Here is a 27500-nt window from a genome sequence, read left to right as displayed (position 1 = left end):
TTACTCTTCTCGTAACTGCTTTACAAATTAGACTGCAAAAAATATTAAGCAATACAGGTCTCACTGTGATTATATCGCACTATGAAGAGGAAAGGAACATAGATAGAGAAAATAGGGAAACGTGGCTGACGAAAAACCTTAAATCCTGGTACTTTACCTTCTTAGGAACTGAAGTTTCTTCTTATGAGGGCCAGCGAAGGAGCGAATTAATTCACATCAAAAGTTACTTTTACTGCTAGCCACGTGTTTGAAATAGGCCGTGGATAGAGCAAAGGAAGGAGCTCTGGAGTTCGTGGCGCCGCCGACAATTCTGAGGGAGGGTGTCTTGTCCAGGACTCCTTTATAGCGTCGGAAGTAACAGCTTTTCTTCCTAGATGGCGTTGTGATCACTCTGCCCACGTGGGAACTGCGGGCCGCATGACTTCAAATTTAAAATGGTGGAATGCACGTGGTCCGCCCGCCAGCTGGACTGCCTCGGGCGACAACTAGCTCTTGGCAGGGGTCCACACCTGGAACTTAGGGATTTCCGACAGCACGTTGGACAAGAAGGGATTTAAAGGGATTTTCCCCCAAAAAGGTAATGGGGAGAGGTTTTAGGGGCGAATTTCTCACAGTGAGTCATACTAAATTTGCCTTACTTAATTACTTAGTCCTTTCACTTTAAATTTAGTGCAAAAATGTGGCGCAGGAGGGAATATTCTTAATAATATGTATATAAATAACATATATACACTGTATATATACTGTATATATCACTTTCACTTTAAATTTATATATGCAAAAATGTATATATATATATACACATATATATATACATATACAACACTCCTGATTCAAACGATCAGGAGGAATATTTCTTAATAATATGTATATAAATAACATATATACACTAAATTGTATATATACTGTATATAAAACACATTATATACACATACACATATACATTTACACAAACACACACACACATTCCTGATATATATATATATATATATATATATATATATATATATATATATATATATATATATATATATATATATATATATATATATATATATATATATATATATATATATATATATACACCATAAATATTTCTTTTTCCAAAGGAGACTTCACACTTTGTACTTGAATTACGAGTATTTCACTATAATTACCATTATAACTCTACTACATACAAATATTTTGTATCCATACTTGAACAATATATATTCATCATATAACTGCATGCAAGATGAATTAATAAAGACAACAAAGCGGCAGTGTTTGGCGAAAGCAACCAAAGATGAGTGTGAAGTTGGCTTATATGAAAACTGTTAATTGGTTATCAAGGTTTTAGTTACCTTTACTGTAAACAACATGGAGGACTCCGTGGGACGGTCTACACCTTACAATAATACAGGCTAGACAGGCACCGGCAGATATCACCGCAACGGCAGCACCAGCAAGACTAAAAACAAGCACTTGATGATACTCCTCTTGGTAATCATCTTCATCCTCGAATGCTGAAACAAATTAACAGAAAAACATTTCTACAGAACTGAAAAAGAATTCCACTGTCTCTGAAAAGGTATTTTGAAAAAGATCAAACCACTGAAGACAACTATAAGAGATTTGTTCAACTAACACCATAAAAATACTAGATTACACAAAAAGGAAACACTGATAAATCGATTTCACATAACATCTTCATATTTTACCTAACCGAACTAAGGAAAGTTGCTGTAATTAGGAATAATTCAGTGTATTTTGTAATAATAATAATAATAATAATAATAATAATAATAATAATAATAAACTGGCTATGACTAAATGTTTCTGACAACTGATAAATTTCACCATGCCGGAAATTCCATTTTTGTCAAAGATCACTGCTTCCACTAATGATGATTATCATCATCAATTGCAACCCTGCGTAACACAACGGGCATCTGGGAGATTCCGCCACTCATTTCTTACCTGTGCATTACCTTTCACAAATCTCCTCCCCCTTCTTATAGGACTCATCTAAGTAGGTGTAGGCCTTCCAACTCCTCTGTGCCCACCGGAGCCCAGCCGAAACTATCCCGTCCCATTCTACCTGGGGTTGCCCAAACAATCTCTATATCCGAACTCATCAATATCTCATCTACACACTGAATTAAAGTAATTTCCCTTATCGTATCATTTCTACCTCCATCCTGCCCCTGACTCCGATTATTCTACTTATATCCTCGTTCTAAAATTGACAAAACCTTTTAGATATAATTTCACTGCCATGTCCGTATAACAATACAGATTGTACTAGACTTGCGTATACTCTCATTTTCGTATGCAACTTCCGTCTATTTGATTTCCACATCTTATTCAGCTTGCCCATTGTTTGATTAGACTTTTTTTTGGCCTTTCGCTAAATTTCAACTCAAAACAAAACCTGATCAATGTTCCTGAACTTTTTAGATTCAACCTCATTAAACCTCTCTCCAACTTAAGTTATTTCATTCCTTTGTGCATACTCGGTCCTATTTTCTTAAGTTTATATACTGTCCCATTTCTCTAGATATATGATGCCCTACATTCCGCAAGCTTGTAAATCTATTGCTTCCAGTACATGAAAAATATGAAATCTTCAGTGGAAATCCCCATAAAGATCCTTCCTTCGCCCTCTGACTCCCACCTTACTTTTTACTGTGTTCTTTTTGACTGAGCGGAGAGCCAAGTATTGTTGAATGGTAAAAATTGTATCACTTCTCTGAAAACATGGAAGGTGACATATGACTGGAAACTGACATGACCATTAAATTATAAAATTTTTTTGAAAGAATACTACAAGAGATATTAGTAATTGGTTTTGAAGACTTTTACATTTCTGTGAATTCGTGACCTGGAAATTAGATTGTCACAATCATTTGTGTCCAATTATCAGACGACGCTTTGGTATCTCCCCGTTCCGTATCATGATCTGATGAAAAAAAGTCTTTAAAAAATTGTAAAAATACAGACGAAAAAACGAACGTCACCATAATGAAATTATAATAATTATGGTAAAGACACGCATTCTAAAGGGCATTTTTTTATAACTTAAAAAATATCGCTCTCTGTAACCTCAATTAAAATTACTTGTAAAATCTCTCTCTCTCGTCAATTTTCCTTTCTAAGTTGAAAAGACAGCCTAATCTGTTTATCAAAATTTACATCCCGTCTTAATGAGATAACATCGGGAGCCAACATACATCTTACCTGCTAATAACTTAGCCAAACTCGACCGCGTCTGGCATCCATCCCGGGGGCACCTATGGTCAATTGGCGTAACCCGTGCACAGTACCACCCACTACTTAAGTTGCTGAAGCTATAACTCGTCTGTAAATGAGAATAACACGGTATGCTGCAACTACTGCGCTGAGGGGTAAATTGTCATTCGCTACAATTATAGTGTTCATTAAAGAACAATACACTCCAAAGGATATTTGACTCTTCAAGGCCAACTCATTCTCGCCTAAGGACTCTAGATCTCATTATTAATTTCCTCCTTACTGTCTAGCATAGTGAGTTCAAAGGAAGGAAAAATAAAGATCCATTTACAACATATCGCTATGGGCCTGTATTCATCTGGAGACATACACAGTGTTATCATATAATATCATGGTTTAAAAACTACAGTATTAATACTGAAAGACATATGTGGCTATTCTAATTCGGCTCACTGTTCAATTAAAATTTACTAAAGACACTCTTGGGGCTGTATAATATATGTTGAAAGAGCGGCGATTCTGGTGTTCGTTGTCTTTTTTAGAACCGCAATTATGTCATTTGAAATGAATCCCTCCATAGAGACAATAACTCTCTGCTTAATATACTGCAGTAAAAAATCCGAGGTTGTTAACTATAAAACATTAATTTCGCAGTTCACTTTCTGCATTATCTAATGGTATTTCAATAAAGGCTATAAATTTCTAAGAACACAAAAATTTGTTTTAATGGGTTTTCATTTGCAAATTGAAACAAACATCGACTGCATGATTTTTATGACATGAGCTCCTGCCAAATTATTATCACTGAACTAATCTAAAATGACCTCAACTAACTAATCAAGTTCCACCAGTACATAAAAACCATAAAAGAGAAATACACGTTAGAAGAAATAAGGCAAGGTAACAAGGCTTAGGAAATTAACTTAAGCCTCTTAAGTCTCCAAAGAAATGCAATTGATCTAGGGGAATTCTTGTCAATATCTGTTTTAGAATTTTCAATTACCTCATGGAACAACTCTGCATTATGTCGCTTTTGTTCTTCATGCAAGCATAAAGTGTTCAATATAACCATATTCAACAGGGATGTAACAAACGGTGTTTTCAATGAATGTTTTCCAATATCCATCCTTCCCAAGGTCTCTAAGGTTATTGTAACACATAATTAGACCTTACATTACTAACTAATCTCCATCATTCCAGAGCTCTCTTAGGTTGTTGTAAATTTGATAACAAATTTTACAACCTAAAAGAGCTCTGGAACAATGAAGATTTGTCAGTTATATGAGGGTCAATTAGCAACGTTACAATAGCCTTAGAGACATTGGGAAAGATAGAGATGGAAAGCATTCACTGAAAACACCATTTGTTGCAACTCTGTTGAAACAGGACAGTACTGCAGACTTTATGCTTACATACATTAGGACATGGGGCTGTGTAAACTTGAAGAGGTGCAGTGGCTGAAATCTACCAGAGAACTACTTGGAGGTAATGTTGGGACCTCTGTAACCGGAAGGGATCTATAGTTATTTGGGTGGCACAAATTAGCAGTCACGAAAGCTCTTGACAGGCCTAGTAAGCCAGAGAGTTTCTAGTTATTTGCTCAAGAAACGCACGACTTACCTCAGGACGGACTTTTGGCACAACGGATGCCCAGGCACATCAGGACTCGGAATGGAAATGGAAAACAAAACATGGGAATAGGGACAATCAATCTTAATACCCCCAGAGGAGAGAAGGAAGAAACAATTATGATGATGCAGGCAAGAAATATTGATATCTTTGGATTATGTGAAACACGCTTACCAGGAGAGGGTACAAAATTGCTGCACGACAATTATAATTATTGTATAAAGTCGGCATCAAAGCATAACATGAGTTGGTGTTATTGTGAGCAGATCGGACATCTCAACGACAAAAGTGACCAAATTATCAGCTTTTCTTTGAGGGTGGGCACATGCAGAATAAGTTTTATCCAAGCGTATGCACCACAACAGGGACGTCTACAGGTAGAAAAAGAAGACTTCTAAGGGAATCTAGAAGACGTTAAAGAATCTGTACCTTATGCTGAAAACATCATCATTATAGGAGATCTAAATGGGCATGTGAGACAAGATAGAACTGGCATACAAAACATATTAGGGGTTTTAGTATTGAGGAAAGAAATAAAGAGGGAAAAGATATAAGTTTTTGCCTCCAGAACCAAATGGCGATAATGAATTCCTTTTACAAACAACGGTAAAGTCAAAATTGGTCACAGTATAGATGGAATTCTATAATGAGGCTTAGACTGAAATGTCCAAGATTGACTTAGCTCTCACTAATAACAAGAACCTATTTAGAGTTGTGAAGAGTGTCCCATCTGTATCACTCGGCTCAGATCTTAGATATTATTAGTAAAACTAAAAATACATAAACGTAAATTAACCAAAGCTCAGCCGAGGGAAAGATTTATCCTAGGATACCTTAATCATCAAGACTATAAAGAGAGATTGAAGAATGAAATCAGAGAGAAAGACAATAGCAACATGAAAGGTATAACTCGATTAATAAGTGGAATGGTTTTTAAAGAGGAATTACAGACGCCACTTTGAATGTAGTTCAGACAAAAACTGTAAAAGGTGATAAAAGAAAACAAACCCCTTGGTGGTCACCAGAGCTGAAACAACGTGTTACAAGAAAAATTAAACTGTGTACAAGATGGGCTAAAACTAGGAAGGCTGAGGACCATTATAGCTACAAGGACGCTAGCAGAGAGGTGGAGAGGGTGAAGGCAACCACGAAAATAAAAAGTTTTATAAAAATTGGAATTTGGAAAATGATCTGCAAGGTCCCAGAAAACTTATATAAAAAACTGCCAATAACTAAAGAGAGGGATCCCACCCACCTACTTAATCACTAAAATACCCAAATGATGGAATACTGTTGTCAGCAACAAGAGAAATAGACTTTGGTTAGAAAACTTACTCTGAGACTGTTAAATATCAGCAGCGGTGGTCTGAATGAAGAAATTACTTTTGGGTTCCATACCGAAGCCAGCACAGAACCTGACCTATCAATGAGAGAACCTGAAGGGCCACTTAAAAAAATGAGAAATGGCAAAGCTCCTGGTGTCGATCAAAGTCCTGCAGAGCTACTGAAGTGTACGGCTAATGATGGGAATGCCTGGTTTTTGGAACTGTTTGCAATGCTTTGGGAGGGTTAAGCTGTACCTGATGACTGGAATAAGGATCTTATGTGGCCCCATCTATAAGAAAGGTGATAAAACCAATTGTTCAAACTACAGAGGTATTTCTCTCATATCATTGTGCTTTCAAGTTTTACAAGAGAGTTCTATAAGAAAGGCTGAGAGGACATAATGGAATCAAAATTGGGTGAGTAGCAAAATGGTTTTAAACCAAGTAGGGGGAGCGTCTGACATAATCTTCACCTTGACAATGATTTTTGAAAAAAGCTGAGAGTGGAATGAAGATCAATATACTGCTATTCTAGACCTAGAGAAAGCCTTCAATCGTGTGCCCGGGCACAAAATATGGCATGCAATGAATGATGAATATTATGAGAACCCAGGGAAAATTAAGAGAGCAATTTTCAACACATGCCTTAATAGTAAATGTAGAGTGAAGACCCTCACTGAAAATGATGATTGGTTTGATGTCAAACCAGGTGTCAGGCAGGGCAGTGTCCTCTCACCGTTACTGTTCATTCCTTTTCTGGATAAGTGTAGAGAGAGAGAGAGAGAAACCTTAGTGGAGATGAATTCATTGATCTAATGTATGCAGGTGACTATGCAATGATAGCAGGAACAAGGGAGGACCTTCAAAGTGAACTAGAAGAATGAAACAACGCCCTAACAAACAGCAGAATGAAATTCAGCATAGATAAAACGGAAATCATGCTGTAACTAAGAACATTTAGAGATATGAACATCTCATTGGAGGGCCAGGTTTAACATAGTGCAGAAATTTTCAATAGCTAGACATTATGTTCTGTGATGAAAACAAGTCAGAATTAGAAGTATATCATCAGATCAACAAATTTAATAACAATTTGTATCTACTTTATCCACTCATGAAAGATAGGAATACACCAAGAAAAGTAAAAACAATAATTTATTTCATTATATTGAGAGAACTTCTGACCTAGAACTAGAAGCCACATTCAAGCAGCAGAAATGAAAATACTCAGACTGATAAAGGGTATTGCAAGGCCAGAGAGAATATGCAACGAACACATCGTATATGAATTCGGGGTGGAGAGCATTCTAATGCTTGGTTTGGCCACACAAAAAGACTGGAGGAGGGTAGATATCCAAATAAGTTTTTGGAATGGATGCCAGACGGAAGAAGACCTACGGGAGGACCAAGGAAAAGATGGAACGAAAACTTAGACTCAGCAATGCCAAAAAAAAAAAAAAAAAAATCCTCTACAGCAGATTGAAGAGAAAAACTTATTTGAAGACCGACGGACATGTAGGGAATTCCTGAGGCAGGACGACTGACAAGCTTGATTGCTTACCTGGTGTCTGGTGAGATATGGTGAGGAAAAACAGATATTGATAATAATTCCCCTAGATCAGTATGTAAGCCCGTATGTAAATACCTTTAATATAGATGTTATTCTGAGTCTGCGAGCATTCAAAAAAAGAACTTACTACTTACAGTCAAGGCAACGTTAACAATGGATTTCAATTCAGACTTGATACTGTTCAAAGTCTTAAGGTTTTTCATTACTATTAACATTATTTGACATCTCCACATGGCAGTCATACATATCAAAGAGATTACTCAGCTATTAACAGAGAGCAAATAACACTGAGGAAATTTAGGAGCTACAGAACAGCAGAGGTCATTGCCATATTAAAGAAGAAATTACTAACATCCAATGAAAAAGTTGACTGGCTATCTAGATTTGATATAAAAATAACTTCTTTAAGATAAACATTAAGAGGCTTTTGCAACTGAATGGTGAAATAGATTTAGATTTCCAGAAACCATATCTGAAGAGGAGCCAAACAATTAAGTGATGTCTGGTTTAAAATTAAAAATGTATCTCAGAACTGGACAAGAAATACTGGGATATGGGGTAACAGGAAGGAAACTGCGGACATCAGATGAGTCATGGGATTCCATTAAGAACAGACAAAACTAAAGGGTACATGTAGACAAATTTCAGGTAGAAAATAAACACAAAGCAGAACATGGAAAATATTCAAGTCGAGATAATGAAGTTAAATGAAGACCCAGATGAGATAAGAGAGAATATTTACACGAACAGGCTGATGATATTGTCAAAGCCATGTATTCAAAGAGTGGCACTCATGTTAAGGTAACCCATGGTGTAAAGAAAAACAGGAAAATGACCATCAAAAGGAGGGATGGGTCCATACTGGCATGGCATCTGGTCCAGTTCATACTCCTCATACAATTCATAAAGATATTTATAGGTAAAATGACTCCTGTGTTTTGCCACATTTCTCTCTAAATTGTTGAATCCTGCACTGATACTTCCTCTTGGAAGTATATACTGTTTTATTATCCTAACTTTCATCATCGCTAATGGATTCGATATTTTACTCACTCCTACTGTTTTACACAGTTGAATCTAAAGCTTTCTTTTTAAATCATGAATATCTCAATTGTAAAGCAGGATCTCATGGTGAACTTTTCAATTTTACTAATTTCATCAATTTATCTGTAGAACTGCAGAAATTATTGGTGTTCCTTGTGACATTGATAGCATTTGGCGGTCTGTGACAAACTTTTCATCTCATTGTTTTACATCAGTTGTTGACAGAATACCTGCTCCCTCCCCCCTCTCTAGTGGTGTTCCTCAAGATTCTATTTTCTCACTCTTGTATTTATCCTTATTAATGACCCTCTGCAGTCTACATCTCCTACCCTGCTTTAGCCAATACTTCAGCCCTCCAATGTATCTTCTTCATGCATTTCACCTCATTTCAATTGACCTCATCTGATCTTGAATAAGCCTCCATTCATATGAATTCTGACCTTGTTAGCTAATTTTAATGAAGATATCTTAGTCAAATTCACTGCCTCCAAGACCGTTTCTTCCTAGTTTTCTGTCTCATTCCTTATAATACGCTTTTATTTGAAGAAAATTTAGTTGAACTTCTCACTTTCACCACCATTCTGAGACTCCAGCTTGCTTTCAACCTTTGTTGGAATGACAACAATATTCAAATTTATATTGTTTACAGGTAATTCTTTTCTTCGTCTCCGTTATTGCAGCTTGGTTCAGAATTTATTTGTCCTAATTTAAAGAACGACTCTTATATTTCACTTTTTTTTTTTTAACTCCCTCGACAGGATTGAAATTCAAGTAATTTGTTACATCAGTGACTCCTCTCTTCAACTTTTGATCGCCTTATTTTCCCTCTTTCATATGAGAATTACGATAGTCATAGTTCCATGGATCTTCAGGGAGAAGTCCTCCTCCTCCTCCTCCTCTTAGATCGCCTTGTACAGTAACACTCATCAGGTCAGCTCTTCCATGATTTACTTTTAAAAATCATCAACACTTGGATTACAAGGTTCAGTGACAGTATGTTTTCTTATGCTGCAAACTATGGGATTCTTTTCCCGCTTCTGTGTTTCTTGACTGTTTATCACTGTTCTTTCCTTCATGTCGCTCCCTTGGTAGTTAAAACCTCAGCACCATTGTTGATTTTTCCTGTTCTTTGCTTACCTTGCATCTGAGGTAGAAATACCTGTTAAGGTGCCTGTCTAACTGGCCTTTACTTTAAAATGTATACAGCTGTTCTTATCTAACTAACCTTAAGGAGGTATATTTTCAGGACATATAATACAAATTTAGTACTATAATGTTCTTTGTATTTTTAACGGGAAACTCATAAGCGTATTTTCTTCAAGTTCTTCTTCGGTCTAAGAATTTACTAGAATATATATACGTATAAATATATAATATATATATATACATATAAATATATATATCCATAAATATGCATTACGACGCAAATTTCGTTTATTATCTAATTCACTGTACCTGGGGAATAACTTATACACAAGGGGAATAATAATTGGTAAGTGTTTCGTCATAGGCAGGATTCGGACCGTTGTCCGATGTAGCAACAACAACAGAAACTGACCCTGACCACTGAGTATATATATATATATATATATATATATATATATATATATATATATATATATATATATATACATATATATAATATATATATATATATATATATATATATACAATATATATATATATATATATATATATATATATATATATATATATATATATATATACATATATACACAGTATATAGTACAGGGTAGTGCTCCAAGAGACAAGCCTTTGTTCTCAATACATATTTTGGGATGAGGTTCCCAGCACATGACCTGGTTACGACCATCGCAGTTATCTAGCTAACAGGGAACTAATTCACTGCACACATCGACAGATGTATTAGCGTGCCCATCTGCCTATCCTCGCACATATGCGGAAAAGCTAAGCGTATATTTGTAAAAACACACATACCGAACTTACACGAACATCTGTGAGCAAATCAATTTGCAACTCGATTTAAGGAATTTCAGGATATATTTCCGTGCCGAGTAAATCACTGAATTTCGTATAGCTACAAAAATACACGCAATTACTACTACTTTTAATATTAAAACAAAATCCTTATACCAATTTAACTACTTGAAATTCTATTAAACTTAGCGTATTTTCTAGAGCGTAATACTAATAAGATGACACGTATGATACTGTGTAATATCATTGAGTACACAGAACTCTCCCTTTCATGAGTATACAGAACTCTCCCTTTCATAAAGTCTTTCAAGATTCAAGATGATGATTGACTCCGTTTCTTCATAAGAACAAAGTTAAACATATGCATCAAGAAAAAGGACAAAGTTCATACACAAGAAGTGACAGTACATTCAACGATCACAAGAGAACCCATGCACTGGAAAGTCTTTGAACGGCATAAAAGTAATAAAACACTTACTGTGGTAAGAGTTATCTTTCCTCTATCTGGTATCATATCGATGGATCCTCTATGCGGCGACTTCCCCCGACAGGTAATTGAGAAGTTTTTGTGATGCCATACCTGAAGCTCATACCTCGAGAAATTGTAGGGGTACGGCGGTGCTGTCCATCGCACGTCCAAACTACTTCTTTGAGAGATAGAGATAAAAAGTGGAGGGTGAAAAAGGTAAACAAGTTTGATGGCTCGGTGATTAAGTTTGACATAGAGCGCACCCAAGGCTGTAATAATCATCATTATTCATCAAGATACCTGTCACTTACAAACATGGATACAAAGAAACAAACACATTTCAGGGTGATCATATGTTTTTTTTTTGCGAGTAAATAAGTGTAAAACTTGTATGACACCCGCATAAAAACAAAACCATAACACCTGAAAATAACTAAAAATTATGTGTCCACATTTAAATGCATAAAATCAATTATTAGTAACTGAATCCGGACCATGGATCTAATTTGAAGTCTGGTCCATATCCAAAATGACAGAATATATCAATAATATGCAATAACTAAAAACTATTCGGTTACAGACCATACTTTGTATACTTTTCCAGATATACTTTCCCGTTAATGGATTCAGAGGTGGATCAAAATTTAAACTTTAACCTGCTGCATGAAAATCATCGTACGGGTCTAAATTTAAATCCACATCCAAGAGACAGAAGTTTTCTGAAATGGCCCTCTATCTACCAAGAATTTTTCATGAAAATTTATAAATTACTGCAAAGTACTCCTCCATTCCCTGGGTTATTGCTTTTCACTTCGCCAGGACCCAAACCACGTAACAAAAAGTTTCTTAGCCAAACTATACACAAACTGTCAATAGAAAATCTATCTAGATAAGGAGCTGCGTCCAATTCTTATCCCTTAACGTTTACTTGACTTCTTTAGAGCTAAAAAACACTTCAGAAGTTTTTGCTTTATACCTAGGTCACATTAAGCAGTCTTTTTGTCCTGATTCAAGGCCAAATTAAAATAAATGAATTGGCCTTTACCCTGGCCCATGAAAATCCTACAAACAAGTTTAGTAAAAATGCACGTCCAATTGGGTTTTACCTTTGGTCAATCATTTATAACAAATGAAAAGTTCCGTTCATAATATAGATACAGGTTATAGTACTGAAGTTAATAAGAGCTTAGCCGTTACTAATTACATTTCTTAGTTGTGTTACCTTGCCGAAATAAACGTTTTTCTTCAGTACGCAGCTAAAAATGCAAGAGGTCAATCACACAGAACATTACAGTTCTATTTCAATGTAGTTTATTTAGCCAGACATATCTGCTTCTAAAAAGTTCTATCCTTAGCGGGGAATAAATACTGACAGCAAAACATGGGTAATTAAATAAGATATGTGGGTAGACAATTAAACAGGAACAGTGATTAATGGGCATAACCAGACATGCTGGGGGATGAGGATGTTCGGGCTGAAATGGAAAACTACCAAGTCCTTCAATTAATCTCTCTCTCTCTCTCTCTCTCTCTCTCTCTCTCTCTCTCTCTCTCTCTCTCTCTCTCGTGGCCCCTGTCCAATCAATGGGCGTGGTGGCAACTCTCGGAGAGTGTCCGATGGTGTAGATGTTTCAAAGTAGGTACCATAAATAATTCTTCATATTGTGTAGGCTGACCAACCGCTTTCCTCTTTAATATATATATGGCCTCTAGAATGGAAAGGTACCCAGGGTACTTTTCATATCATTACCTGCTAATAATAGTTCTCTAGTGAGCCAGATGGCACTGCCATGAAGGTAGTTCGTATATCTCCTTGACAGGAGTCTTAGTCATACCAGCACATGAGGATTGGTGAGGCTCACTTCTTCATTTTGGTTGTTTTGTTTATATATTAAGCAGGTGCTTTGGAGATCAGCTGTATGGGCAAAATATATAAAAAATGCTTCATGAAAATATACCAAGGATTATTTATACTCCTCTATGGACCAATGTGCCTGTAATGACCTCAGCAATAAGTCACAGGCCTAGTGATTAGTCGACTAGAGAAGGATGCAGCCATGGTGGAAAAATGGTTCAGAACTACCAACATCAAAAGAACTGCTGAGAACAGGAGATTAATATCCTTTAAATCCAAACCCTCTAAGAAGAGAATGCTGACTGCTGAATGATGAAAATAAACATATATAATAAATATGTGTGTATGTAATATATATATATATATATATATATATAAAATATATATATATATATATATATATATATATATATATATATATATATATATATATATATATATATATATATATATATATATATATATATATATATTATATATTATATATATATATATACACACACATACACCAGACCAAATTACTATTCCTGCGTGTATCATGTGCCTCGAGCACTCAATTATTAGCGACGTTAATCAGAAATAATATCGATACTCTGAATCCTTAGGGCTAAACATTCAATAGTTTTCTCGATATCTTTACAAATCGTAGCAAAATAAGAGAAAATTTGTAAGCTATGTAAAAATTATATTAATGTTAACAAACATTACCGTACAGAAAATCTGTTATCTTCAGGTTATTTTACTTTAAAATCTATCATTGCATAACACATCAATGAACATATGTGGCATTAATTTTGCCGTACCTAAAGGATTATTTACTTCATGTGCAAAGATTTTTCCATAATTATCGTTTGTCGGTGGCCTGAGGAGATATGCCACGTACATCTTCAATTTCCTTTAAACAAAACCACACTAGGTATACTATTCCAACATTCACTATTCCTTGAAGTAAAAGAAAGTAGGTAAGTTGAGACCAAACTCAACTGACCATGCATCGATCAACCAAGAATACTACTGGACTCGCGTAAGTTAAGTGTACCTAGTTTAACCAGACCACTGAGCTGATCAACAGCTCTCCTAGGGCTGGCCCGAAGGATTAGACTTATTTTACGCGGTTAAGAACCTACAGCTTATTGTGGAATCCGAACCACATTATACCGAGAAATGAATTTCTATCGCCAGAAATAAATTCCTCTAATTCTTCATTGGCCGGTCGGAGAATCGAACGCAGGCCCAGCAACGTGCTTTCCGAGAACGATATCGACCCTTCCAACGAGGAACTTGGACTAACATAGAAAAGTTAAGTATAGCTTAGTTTAACCAGACCACTGAGCTGATTAACAGTTCTCCTAGGGTTGGCCCGAAGAATTAGATTTATTTTACGTGGCTAAGCACCAACTGGTTACCTAGCAACGGGACCTACAGCTTACTGTGGAATCCGAACCACATTATAACGAGGAATGAATTTCTATCACCAGAAATAATATCTGACCCTAATGTCAGTGGACAAAGAAACTGAGATGTCCTCTAATGAGCCGTTTGGATTCAAATTCTAATCTTGAGCTAATTAACATCTCTGCTTGGCCACCTCGACAATCATTATACAAGACTTACGACATCTTTGAAGCAGCGAGGCAGAAGTAACAAAAGAAGCTTGTATGCCTCGGCTGAATATAAAAAATTCATATATTATACAGAACTTTTTTATCGGGCTTTTATAAGGCATGTAATCCTCTCGATCTGGATGTGGTCACACTGAAAAATAGCCTCACCTGTTAGGAATATTATGAATACGTGAGACTCTCTTAATAATTATTGCTAAAACTGTGGTAAAATAAAATACGAAACGTTCTCCTTTTAGTGATAAATTAAAATAGTGTTTTACAGGCTTCTTCTCTATCTTGTCTCCAGTGACTTTCTAGAGGTATTCATTAACATTCTGATCTCAATCCACTCCGCTCAACCCTTCAACAGTCTGCGACATCATGCTCAATAATTCAGACTCCCTAATATCTTATTCTTTCACCTCCTAACCATCGTCTGTTGCCCGCACTCATAATTTCTTATTATTTCTGGGCTTAGCTTGCTGAACTGGTCATGACCTAAGCAGCGGTACATCCAATTTCAACTGATAACAGAAAACATCTACCACTGTCTGCATTTTTTGCGCAGGACCCTTTTCCCTTACATAACAATGAAAACCTTGCCCTCAAACGTTCCATTAGCAACGACTCATTCACCTCTATATTTCATTTATAAAAAGGGTGTTCCACCTATGATGTGCCTTCTGCCACGGCCATTATTCATCCAAGCCGTTATAACCAAACAATTATTTGCAATTTTACCTGTCAATATCATATTGTTAATGTTCTCCAAACAAAAACTTGTAAATGTCAGCTCTTTGCAAAGCAGAGTTAAGGACTAATGGGCTGCGCGAATAGGTGTTAACCATCCATGCCTTTAAATCTTCCCACCTTGTCTTGTAATTGCTAATTAAGTTATCGCCATAAACTCGCAATGTTAACGGTCGATTTCCCAACCTCTTACGGTTCGTTTTCTTTGCGTTTATACCAGGGACCCCAAAACTTTTTAGATTATCGACTCCTTCATGGGATATTTGATTCCTCACCGCCCTCCGGCATGTTAAACAAAAAAATAATGCATTATCGATAATCAAAATCTTTATTTAAAGGCAGACATTCCTTCGCCCTTTTCCTCCGGTACTGTTTCACAATAACACTAATTTCATTAATACGTTTAGTTACTCCTTTCTGACTGACATTTCTGTTCCCACTGGACGTACGTGTGAATAACAACAACGTGACAAACTTCATAAATAAATTAGATGATATTAATCTCATGAAAAATATCTTATATTTTCCAGCATATGGACGAATACCGTCGTAACTTACAATTAAATTCAGCACACCAGGGATGCATCCATAAATTGCAATTTAAATTTACTGTAATTTCTTCGTTTTCTTCGTTTTAACGTGCTTTTTTTCCCATTTTTATATGGGGTAAGCACGATGCCTTCTTTTGAAGGACTTTGATTTGGCGGTGGGGTAGGCCGTAGCCTCGATCGGCTGCCCTGCCTGACATCGCTTAGACCCCGGTAACGAAATGTGTACATGTATTGTACCAAATCCCCAGCTCCCTTTCTCCCAGCAGCAAGGAGAACTGGGCAGTTAGGTTGACAGTTCGAGACGTGTGAGGTGTCTGTTATGTTTTTAGAAGATGTTGGAGTGGCTTTGTTGATGTGTGTATTAGTCTGTAACACACATTTGCTTTCAGCAAACCTATCCGTTGATTACATACGTAATCCCAGGGTGTCTACACGGATAGCAAAGTGTCCGCCTTCTCTGACCGCTTGGCTGCGGGGATTGAACCCTCGCCACAGACTTCTATGAAGTCTGAGATTGCTGCTCTACCAACTGAGCCATCGAGGCTCAATTTTAATTTATTGTAATACTGTACTTTATTTCCTATATATCAGTTTTTTCTTTACCAGAGAAGTTCATAATCGACCCCCTTTTGACCCCTGGGCATTTACTGACCCCTCACACAGTCACGTCGTCCCTCAGGGGTCGATAACGACCATCCTGGAGACCCGACCTATATAATACACAATCGTCAGTTAACGACTCCCGACATCTTCATCCTCTCTACTTACAGCATTATTATTCAAAGCCTTCTTTATGCTGTGATTCTCCATGTGCTCTTTATACTCCAGAATTTTAGGACTCGAGCACTTCTATACCTACCCTTCATTACTACTCATTTTATTTTATCTTATATACTGTAAAATGTGCAATCGAAAAGACACTAAAGAAAACGGATACACTGTATAACTAAATTGAGCCTTTCACACTACGTCACTGCGGTTGCCCGGTTGCGCAACAGGCTTAGGCTGTTGCCCGCTCTGGTAACAAGTGACCGTCACTGGCAGTTGCCATCACCGACTGTTGGGCATTGTTTCAAATGGGAGCTTTCATACTACGCCACCGTGTGGCGCAACTTTCGTCCTAATCTAAAGCACCCAGGTCCTTATAAAAGCCAAACTGCCAACTGGGGAACAGAGAAAGCATTCAGACATTTTCCCAAAAGACTTTCAAAAACTTTAGATAACATGGAAGTTACAGAAACTGGGTGGTAATTACCAGAGCATGAGCTACCATTCCTTCATTTAGTTAAAGGAGTAGCATTAACAATTCTCCAAAATAGGGAAAAAGAGACCCTTCTCGCAAGTTACAGAAAAATAAACGCCAATGTTAGGTGCGAACAAGCGGAGTCCTCAGGGAAAAAGGAAATTTGCTAGTAGGATGCAAACTTCCATAAGCACTGAGTTCAAATGAGAGATTCAAAAGTTCACGTAATCAAAATGCTAAACTGGTCAGTTTTCCCTTTATGAAAAAAGGAAACTAGATTAGCTACTTAAATATGCATATCTTACCTTAAGTCACAGCAAGTTTCTCATCTGGCCTTATGCTTCGTCTCGTCTTTGTGTCAGTCCTTGTGATGTCGTTCTCGATGAGGCTGAGAAGCTCCTCAAATGAAGGCTTGCTCATACGAAAGTAATTAATGAATTTCTTATCATCAGCACATAAATCACCGTACAGTGTATGATGTAAACCTCTTTGTATTCTTGATGATAACATCTCATGCATATGCATTGTTCTTTTTTTCTTGACCAGCAAAGCCAACAGAAGTACCTCCTCCATTGATGACATTCTTTCGAATGAGATGAGAAGGATTCCACAACTCGGTGACTGTCACTGGTTGCTTGCAGTTGCCCGAGACTTTCACACTAGGCAACTAATGATGGTCACTAGTTGCCTAGTGTGAAAGGGCTCTAAAATCTTCTTATATATATACACACACATACAGTATATAATATATATATATATATATATATATATATATATATATATATATATATATATATATATATATATATATATATATATATATATATATATATATATATATACATATAGATATATATATATATATATATATATATATATATATATATATATATATATATATATATATATACACAAATATATATATATATATATATATATATATATATATATATATATATATATATATATATATATATATATATATATATATATATATATATTATATATATTATATGTATGTATGTATATGTGTGCGCATGTGTGTCACATAAAAGTGAATGATTGAACTGGGGCTATCAAAACTGGCGTCACAACATCTAGGTTGTTGACGCCGTAAATTAATAAGGAAATTAAAAAGATAAATAAATAAGTTTAAAAGGAGTCTCATATAAGAAACATCTAAAAATATATATACATATAATCATATCTGTAAAAGATATATACAATATATATACATACATACACACATTGTCTATGCATATGATCTAAATTTTGCTGAGGAGGCCCTCCTCCCTAACAAAGATATATACCTGATCTAAATTACAGTTCTCCCCGAGAAACGTTGCAAAGATGGTATGTCCATCTCTGTCACGTCCCCAAGAGAGGAACCTATGCCTTAGATTCTCAAGACTGTGACATTCAACCACCAAATGTCTCACAGTCTAGGGCACAAACCGTGATATTTTACATGCTTACAAATATTAAGCCACAAATATCATTTAATATCCAATTCACTATACCTCGGGAATACATAACACCTCTCTTGATGGCTCAGTGGTCAAAGTTCTTGTACATATTTTCTAAAGATGGCAGGAGATCGAACCCTTCTGGTGATGAAACACTTAAAAATTGTTACTCCCCTTAGGTGTAAATTATTCCCGGGGTATATGAACTCGATATTAATCGATACTTTTAGCATAACATTTATGATACACACAGACACACACGACACAAATATATATATATATATATATATATATATATATATATATATATATATATATATATATATATATGATATGACCTGAATCATTGTTAATAATAGTATGAGTATTCTCTTTATTATGAATATTTTTACATAGTTTAACTCTTTTACCTTTTAAAATGACTCTTAAAAAAAATTCTTCTTCCTTCGACCTTATTAATCCCATTGTATAGCAGGGCCGCTCGAGTCCACTTTCTCCATCTATTTCTATTCCTTGCATCTGCTTCCCCCAGTCCCACCTATCTGATCCGCTGACGCCCAACACTTTTCCCCATCACTGGGATGTTCTTAGCTGTCTTGGTTCCACCTCCTCTCCTCTTATTACATGACCATAGTATCTCAGACGAGCTTCACTAGCCTTCTCCTTTACGTTGCATATTCCACACATTCTTCTTATATTTTGACACCCCCCCCTCCTTTCCAGTAGTGATATTCCAGCAATCCATCTCACCATCCTCATTTCGGTTCTTTCCAACAGTCCCTCCTCTTTCCTCTTAAGTGCCCTAGTTTCTGCCCCATATAATAGTACAGGCCTGATAACTGTCTTATAAATGTTCATTTTTAGCCTTAATGGTATTTTCTTATCTAAAACAACTCCAGTTACTTCCCTCTATTTTTGCCATGCTTCTTTCACTCTCTGTCTCACTGCTTTCTCAGTACCTCCCTCCTCTGCTATTATTGATCCCAAGTAGTTAAACTCATCGTTCTGTTTTAGCACTGTACCATCTTCCACTTGAATGTTTACTTCTTCATGTCCTTCTTTACTACTAATCATTAGCTCTGTTTTTCCAATGTTCACTTTCAATCCTTTCTTTTCTAGGGCTGCTTTCCATACTAAAAACCTTTCTTGCAGTTCTTCTTCTGTGTATGCTATAATGACTAAACCATCAGCAAACATCAGTTCCCACAGTTCTTCGTTGTTCCTTAATTCTGATGGCAAGGTGTCTATAACAACGAGGAACAAGAATGGACTCAGAACTGATCCCTGATGGAGGCCAATCTCCACAGGGAATGCCTCAGTCTCCCCATATTTTGTCTGTCCACTGGTTCTTGCCCCCTCACACATCATCTTCACTAACCTTACCAACTTCTCTGGTACTCTTCTCTTTCTCAAACACCAATAAACTACTCATCTTGCTACCCTGTCATATGCCTTTTCAAGATCCACAAAACACATGTAAACTTTCCTGTTTCCTTCTAAATATTTCTCTTAGACTTGACTTACTATAAAAATAGCATCCGCTGTGCTCTTTCCTTTCATAAACCCAACTCTCTCAACCTTCCTTCTACTATTCTTTCTAGTATCTTGAATACATGCTCCAAAAGCTTTATTCCTCTGTAGTTCCCACAGTTTAACATGTCTCCTTTTTGTTTACACATTTTAATCATCCAACTATTGTTCCAGTCCCTTGGCATTTCCTCTACACCCCAGATCTTTTCCAATAGTGAGTCCACCCACTTTTTACCTAGATTTCCCAGTGCTTTAATCATTTCTATTGTTACCTCTGACTTTCCTGCAGCTTTATTTACTTTTCCTTTCTTTATAGCATTCTCAACTTCAATCTCTCTAATGTTTGCTATTGGTCCTTCTACTGGAGGAACACTTTCCAGTCTTCACACTCATTCTCAGTGTTTAATAGTTGTGAAAAATATTCTTTCCATCTTCTCTTGACCTCTTCCTCCTCAATTAAGATATTTCCACTTGAATCTTTAATAATTCCTACCTCTACTACATCCCATCTGTCTTTTCTTCTCACTTCTGCAATTCTGTAGATTATCCTTTCTCCCTCTGGTGTTCCCATCTTCTCATACCACTCTCTCAAGGCTTCTCCCTTTGCAATCGCTACCTTTCTCTGTTTCCCTCTTTGTCTGTATATACTCCTCTCTTGTTTGGTAGTTATCTTCTTCCCAACCTTTTCTGGCTACACTCTTTTCCTTCACAGCTGTTTGAACCCCTTGATTCCACCACATGTTTCTCTTTCCTGTTGCTGCTTACCACTTGTCCTCCCAAACACCTCTGCTGCTGCTAGAACCACAATCCCTTGCATATCATCCCATATCTCTTCGGGCAATTCTGACATTCCATTTACATACCTCTCTTGCCTGGCTATTTCCACTTTACTTCTGAACTCTCTTGCCTTCTCCCCCTTCAGCTTCCAAGCTTTGATCGTCCTATTCCTGGCTGGGGCTTTTCTTTTCCTTGTTGCTTTCAACCTAAAATCTGCCACTACCAGTTTATGTTGAGCTACAACAGATTCATTTCATGTCTTCCTTCCTAACCAAAACATAATCAATTTGTGTTTCATTTTGTCCACTTTTGTATGTTACCAGATGACTTCTCCTTTTCTCAAACTGTGTATTCATGAGTACCAGATTCACAGCTTCTGCTAATTCTAACAATCTATTACCTTCCTGGTTTCTTCTTCCAAAACCTCTTCCTCCATGTATTCCTTCAAAGCCATCAGAACTCTCACATACTGTACATTGGCATTCATGTCCCCAGATAACACTAATAGTTCACTTCTTGGAACTCTTTCTCTATATTCTTCTACTTTCCCTCTGAATTCCTCCTCCTCTTCACTACGCCCTTGTTGAGGGGTGTATGCCAAGATGATATGCCATACTCTCTTATCTTTCACAAACTTTCAGCCCATAAGTCTGTCACTTATACACTGGACCTCTGTGACATTCTACTGCAGATCTGGATAGGGAATAATTCCTACCCCATTTCTCCTTGTACCTTACCTTGTGTAGTAAACTTTATATCCTTCTCCAAGCTTTCTTGCATTTTTCCCCTTCCAAAGGTGAGGAAAAATAATAAGGTCAGTTTTTCCCTGTATGGGGTCATGAGATTTCACACACTTTTGTCTTGTGCACTTCCTCCGTGAATTCTTGTCTGGTCTAGATTGTCATCTATGTCATTGTTTAGCCACACTTTTAAAATAGCTTCTGTCAGTGTCCATGTCTGTGCTACACTTCCTCTCAACATCAGCAACACAATCCTGTATATTCTACCTCCTCTAAGATGCTTCTGTTCTGCTTGTACTTTTTTCCTTGCTTCTTTTCCTGTTCCCATATGCCCTGTCTGACTTATGCTAATGTTCTAGTCATTCTATTTCATTCCATTCGTACACCTATTAAACATTTTTATTAACTCTTCCTTTCATTCTGCTTTTAACACTAAATCATCTGCATAGAGATGATCCAGGGGCTTCCTTTTTCCTGAACCTCTCTGTAGCTACCTCCATTACTAAGATCACCTATACAAGACTGACAGCTGGTCTTGCATGGACACAAACATGTATCTAAAATTCTTTCAATAAACCTCTAGAGGTTACTCTCTTCACTGTAGATTTTGTGTTATGGGACAGTAACATTACAGGTTAAACGAGTCCCTCTAATGCCATCTGCTTGTGAGTGAAATATAAAATTTAAGCTATAAACTTAAGGCACTTTCAGACATTCAGCACTAAAGACAGTAAAAGGAGCTGGAGTAGATGGGCAGCAAGATAAAGAGACCCAAAAAATAAATAAGTACAAGGATCTAAAGGTGAAATTGCAATAAAATCTCACAACCGTAATAATGACGGGTGGATCAGCAAGATGAAAAAAAAAAGTGCCTGTACCTAGGGGCAGAATGGACTCTGTATAATCCTTATATGTCTTCAGAAGACAGTGTGAGGTGCACTGACGTTAACACCGCCACCAACGGGGGAACATCTAACTGTTTGCCTAAATGCTGGTCTGTCAAATGCCTTCTTTTCACCAATGTCATGTACAACTTCTCTCTTTTTGCAAGGTAATTCTACTGCGGTAGCGTTATAATAAGAAAGCCTATGTTGTTAATTCCAATATTTTCATAGCAAGTGCAAGCAATCTTATCCCTCTATAATTTCCATATGGTAGTGCATTCCCTTTTTTCTGTCTATATTACAGCCATACTCCCTACCTTAATCAGGTTTTCATATATTATGATCAGATCAATGATCAGCACTACAGATGAATTTAGCTGATCACTTGCTATTTTTTTTTTATTTTTCGTCATCCAAAGAGACCTATTAACTCTCTAGATCTAATTTTCTCTATTAGTTCCTGTTACCATGCCAACATCCTCCAGCATGTATCTAATATTTTCATTCTTCATTCAGAAACTTTACAAAATAATGCCTCTATCATTCCATTATTTTGTCCCTGCAACGTTAATTTCTCCATTTTCATTTTTTATATACCTTGCCTTTTTTTGTTTTTCTAAATTTCACTATTCTGGATATTTTATTTTCCCTCTACTTTGCAGAAATCTTGATTCCATTCCCCTTAACTTTCTTCCTTTTCCTTTCCCACCTGTCTTTTTGTCTCCCTCTACCTATCTCTACCTCTTCCCTCCCTGTCTTCTGACATAGCTTGAATAATTACTCTTCTCTTATGGCTCCCTTTTCACAGTCAAATTGAAAAGCCCGCAAACAAACAATCACAAAAATGAAACTAGTTACACAATTTTAAATTGAAACATAAAGCCAATTACAGAAGTTGCCACTCCTTCATAAATGTATTTTTCTCTTTTACACTCTCAGCCTCTGTCCATAGGGGATATTACAATGAGCTGTAAAGTTTCTTGCTTTCTTTTACCATCCTCAAATCCCTTTATTTACAAGTATCCGCCTTTTGACATTACTTTAAAATTTTTATTAACTATTCTTATGCACCTGCAAATACAAAAAAATCTGTAAGGAAAGTTGTTTTGCATTTCGAATGGATACTTTGTTCTTGCACTTATTATGGCTCTTCTATTCATGAAAAAATTTTCGTCCATTATCTTTGCCTTATTTGAACTCGAGCCAGATTTCACAATGACGCTCTACATTCCTTAATCTTATATGTTCTTTGACTTTTAATAATACACAATCGAGAGTTGGAATTTCCTTCCTTGTATAATAAACCTAAAAGAGGGTGAAGAATGAAAAGACTACAGGAGTTGACTGGATTACTAGTGAGATGCTATGGTACTGTGGTGTTTGTGAGAGTGGGTGGGTAACCAGGTTTTGTAAGTATGCCTAGATAAGGGAAAGGCACTATGGGAATGGGTGACACTAATAAGGGTTAAACTGTACAAATATAAAAAAGACAGAGGTGCCTGTATGAAATATAGTTATAATGTTGCTAAGTATATCATACCAGGAAAGCTGTACGGTAGGATTTTTATTAAGTAAAACACATGACAGAAGGACTAACTGTGGAAAAAGAGTTTGGTTTAAAACTAAGAATAGGGTGATCAAATTAAGTTTCTTATACAAAAAAAAGAAGAATTTGGAGAAGTTTGAAAGTAAGGGGGAAAGCCTGTGAGTGGCGTATCTGGGACCTATAAAAAGCTTATAATAGAATCAATCACTTTAAAACCACAAAAATGCCAGTATATGCGTATATGCGCAAGCCAAGGGTAAATAGCAATTTTGTAGATGGGTATGAGAAAGAGAGAGAGAGAGAGTGATAGTGTTGCATTTTGTAAAGTGTATTTATGCAGTATATTTTCTTACAAATATGTGGGAATAGGTAGATAATTGCCTTTTGCATAAGGTTTTCAGTTTAAAGTGTGATGGCTGTTGTTTATAAGGATATTGAGTGATTACAGTTATGTGGTATTGGCAAGGTTAAGTGAGGAAGGATATGTAGTTGCCCTTGAACACCCCTAGATTTCTTTACTCGCCCTTATCTGGATTTCGCCATTATCCGACAGGCCCTTGGCTCTATTTATTCGGATAATTAAAGGATTGCTTTATATATGTGTAAATAAATATATAGTTTTTTGTCATGGAAAATGGCTTATATATATATATATATATATATATATATATATATATATATATATATATATATATATATATATATATATATATATATACATATATATATATATATATATATATATATATATATATATATATATATTGAACCTTCAGTGCAGGCAAAGGGACCAGTTAATGCTGTGGAAGTTTTACTGTGCCAGGGGATGGATCCACAATCCACACACATATAATTATGGTTCATGATTATATTCACAATCCAGCACCCATACATATATATATATATATATATATATATATATATATATATATATATATATATATATATATATATATATATATATATTGTTACACTTGGTTGATCATATAATTATGGTTGTCTGGATTATCAAAGACATTTAATTAGCTAAAGGTGTAAGTTTTAACTATTCTGAGATGAATTTGATTTTAAACGTTCTTCCAAACATTCACAATCCAGCACCCATTTAACTTGAGTTTGCTTATCATATATATGGAATATATTATATAAATATAATAATATATAATCTAGATATATATATGGTGGCTGATAACAAAGGAAATATATAACAAAGGATAAAAGAATATTTTGAACAAAAGCGACTATATATATTGTTTCTTCATATATAATAGACAAAGAAAGAAAAGAGGTCCAACTGGGCGTGTTATATCTCCGATATAAGTTCTCTCTGATTCTCCTAACAAAACTATATATTTTGTTTTCAAAACTTATACATATATATAAATGTACATTTAAATATACATATATAAATTAATCCTTTAATTATCCGGATAAATTTGAGCCACCTATATAGACAATGCCTGTCGGAATAATGGCGAAATATTTGTAGATAAGGGCAAGTAAAGAAATCTAGGGGTGTTATATATATATATATATATATATATATACAGTATGTACATATCCTTCCTAACTTAACCATTTAAATATACCAATATCCGGATAAATAGAGCCACATAATGGCGAAATCAAACACTCCTTATCCTTATAAACAACAACCATCACACAACAGCCATCACACTTAAACTGAAAACTTTATGCAAAAGGCAATTATCTACCTTTTCCCACATATTTCTAAGAAAATATACTGCATAAATACACTTTAAAAAATGTAACACCATCTCTCTCCTCTCTCTCTCATAAATAACACAATCCAAAAGATAGGTTGCCTACCTGTATTTACCCACAGCCTACCATGTTTTTATCACCAATAATGTATTTTTGTACAGACTTTTTTATCAGTTGTTACCATATTGTATTACCATACACAAGTTGCAACATGTGCTGTATATGTGTGAACTACATTACTGACTAGACTAGGTGTTACACTCACAGTAACTATTTGCAAAAGTCAAATAGGCTATTACAGCTGTATTTAAGAAGAATGTAATGGTAATGAAACTGATATTTAATCACTGAACCCATTTATACTGTATTACTATCCTGTTAAATCATCATTTCAATATGTATAAAAAAAAAACAATCATACGTCATTTGCATTTGGAAATGTTTACGTTCTCAGGATCAGCTGATTGAGCCTACTAACGAAAGAATTAGGAAAATCATTTTTAGTTGATAAAAGAAATGAATGTATTACTGGAATTATTATTTCTATTTTTGTGCATAAATGTAAAATGGGTTTAAATAGGTAAAGTAACATACTTTACATTAATGTAAAATCCCTCAAAATTACAAAACAGATGTTTCCCGATTTTTTCTGTTATGTCACACTCGCTGTTATGTCAATTCTTTGGTAAGAAGTTGTTAATTATAAGAGATGGTTATGAAAATGAAATTTATTCAGTAAGTTAAGATAGTTTTTTTTTTTACTTTCATTTATTTAACAAGACAGGATTACTGAGGAAAAGAGGTTAGCCTAACGTTTTCTGGGCTATCGAAAATGCAACTCGTATGATACGCGTGCTGTGTTATTTGATGAAATCATGTTTAGGCTACAAAATTTTAAGGGTTCCATGAAACACAATATTGAATAATACACGAGTATATATGGCATATTTCATTTGTTTTACTCATTTTACCCTATCATGGAAACTGTGTCGGTGTAAAAACCTTGTATTACATGTTGAGTACATATGGCATTTCTTAATGAACGACAGTTGTTGCTCTCTCTCTCTCTCTCTCTCTCTCTCTCTCTCTCTCTATACAGTATATCTCTTCGTTTTTTCTTGCTTTGTTACACTATAGTATTGTACATATCCTTTAATAAAATGTATAAAAATCAAGCATTAAAAACAAGAATCAAAAACTCTAACACTCGAGCAAGTTCACCAATGCCAGTGAATGAGTGTGTGCATACAAACTTGCCCTCTCTCTCTCTCTCCCTCTCTTTATGCGGTACATGTACTTCATTACAAGTTACAGCACAGTAGTGTGCATATCCTTTAATAAAATGTGGAAAAATAATACAGGTAAAAACACGAAACAAAAAAGCTCTAGCTAGTTCACCACCAGCAAATGAGGGTGTGCATATGAGTTCATCTTTTGAGTTGTAAGAATAAAAAAAAATGAGGAAATACAGTAAAAATATAAATGAGAAGAGTATAAAACATAAAAATACAGGGAAGGAGTGCGTGTGTGTTAAGGTATCAATTCAAGTGATGCCTCAGTTGCTGTTCTCTCTCTCATCTTTCTCTCTCTCTCTTTCTTTCA

The 27500-nt window shown here is 35.7% G+C and overlaps 1 protein-coding gene across 4 annotated transcripts in view; it reads right to left on the bottom strand.

Annotated features, from left to right (window-relative positions):
* The window catches only part of LOC136842563 (uncharacterized), a 616302-nt gene that overhangs the window by 109367 nt on the left and 479435 nt on the right, over window positions 1–27500 (bottom strand). For all 4 annotated transcript variants that reach the window (XM_067110026.1, XM_067110027.1, XM_067110028.1 and 1 more), the window contains 3 exons: window positions 11237–11405; window positions 3220–3340; window positions 1344–1505 (listed from right to left, as the gene is read on the bottom strand). In XM_067110026.1, the coding sequence (XP_066966127.1) occupies window positions 1344–1505; window positions 3220–3340; window positions 11237–11405 (452 nt within the window). The remainder of the gene's footprint in view (window positions 1–1343; window positions 1506–3219; window positions 3341–11236; window positions 11406–27500) is intronic.

Source organism: Macrobrachium rosenbergii, chromosome 10 (assembly GCF_040412425.1).
Source record: "Macrobrachium rosenbergii isolate ZJJX-2024 chromosome 10, ASM4041242v1, whole genome shotgun sequence".
Classification (NCBI taxonomy): domain Eukaryota; kingdom Metazoa; phylum Arthropoda; class Malacostraca; order Decapoda; family Palaemonidae; genus Macrobrachium; species Macrobrachium rosenbergii.
Note: the sequence above shows the minus strand (reverse complement) of the source record. Positions and strands in the feature narration are given on the sequence as shown.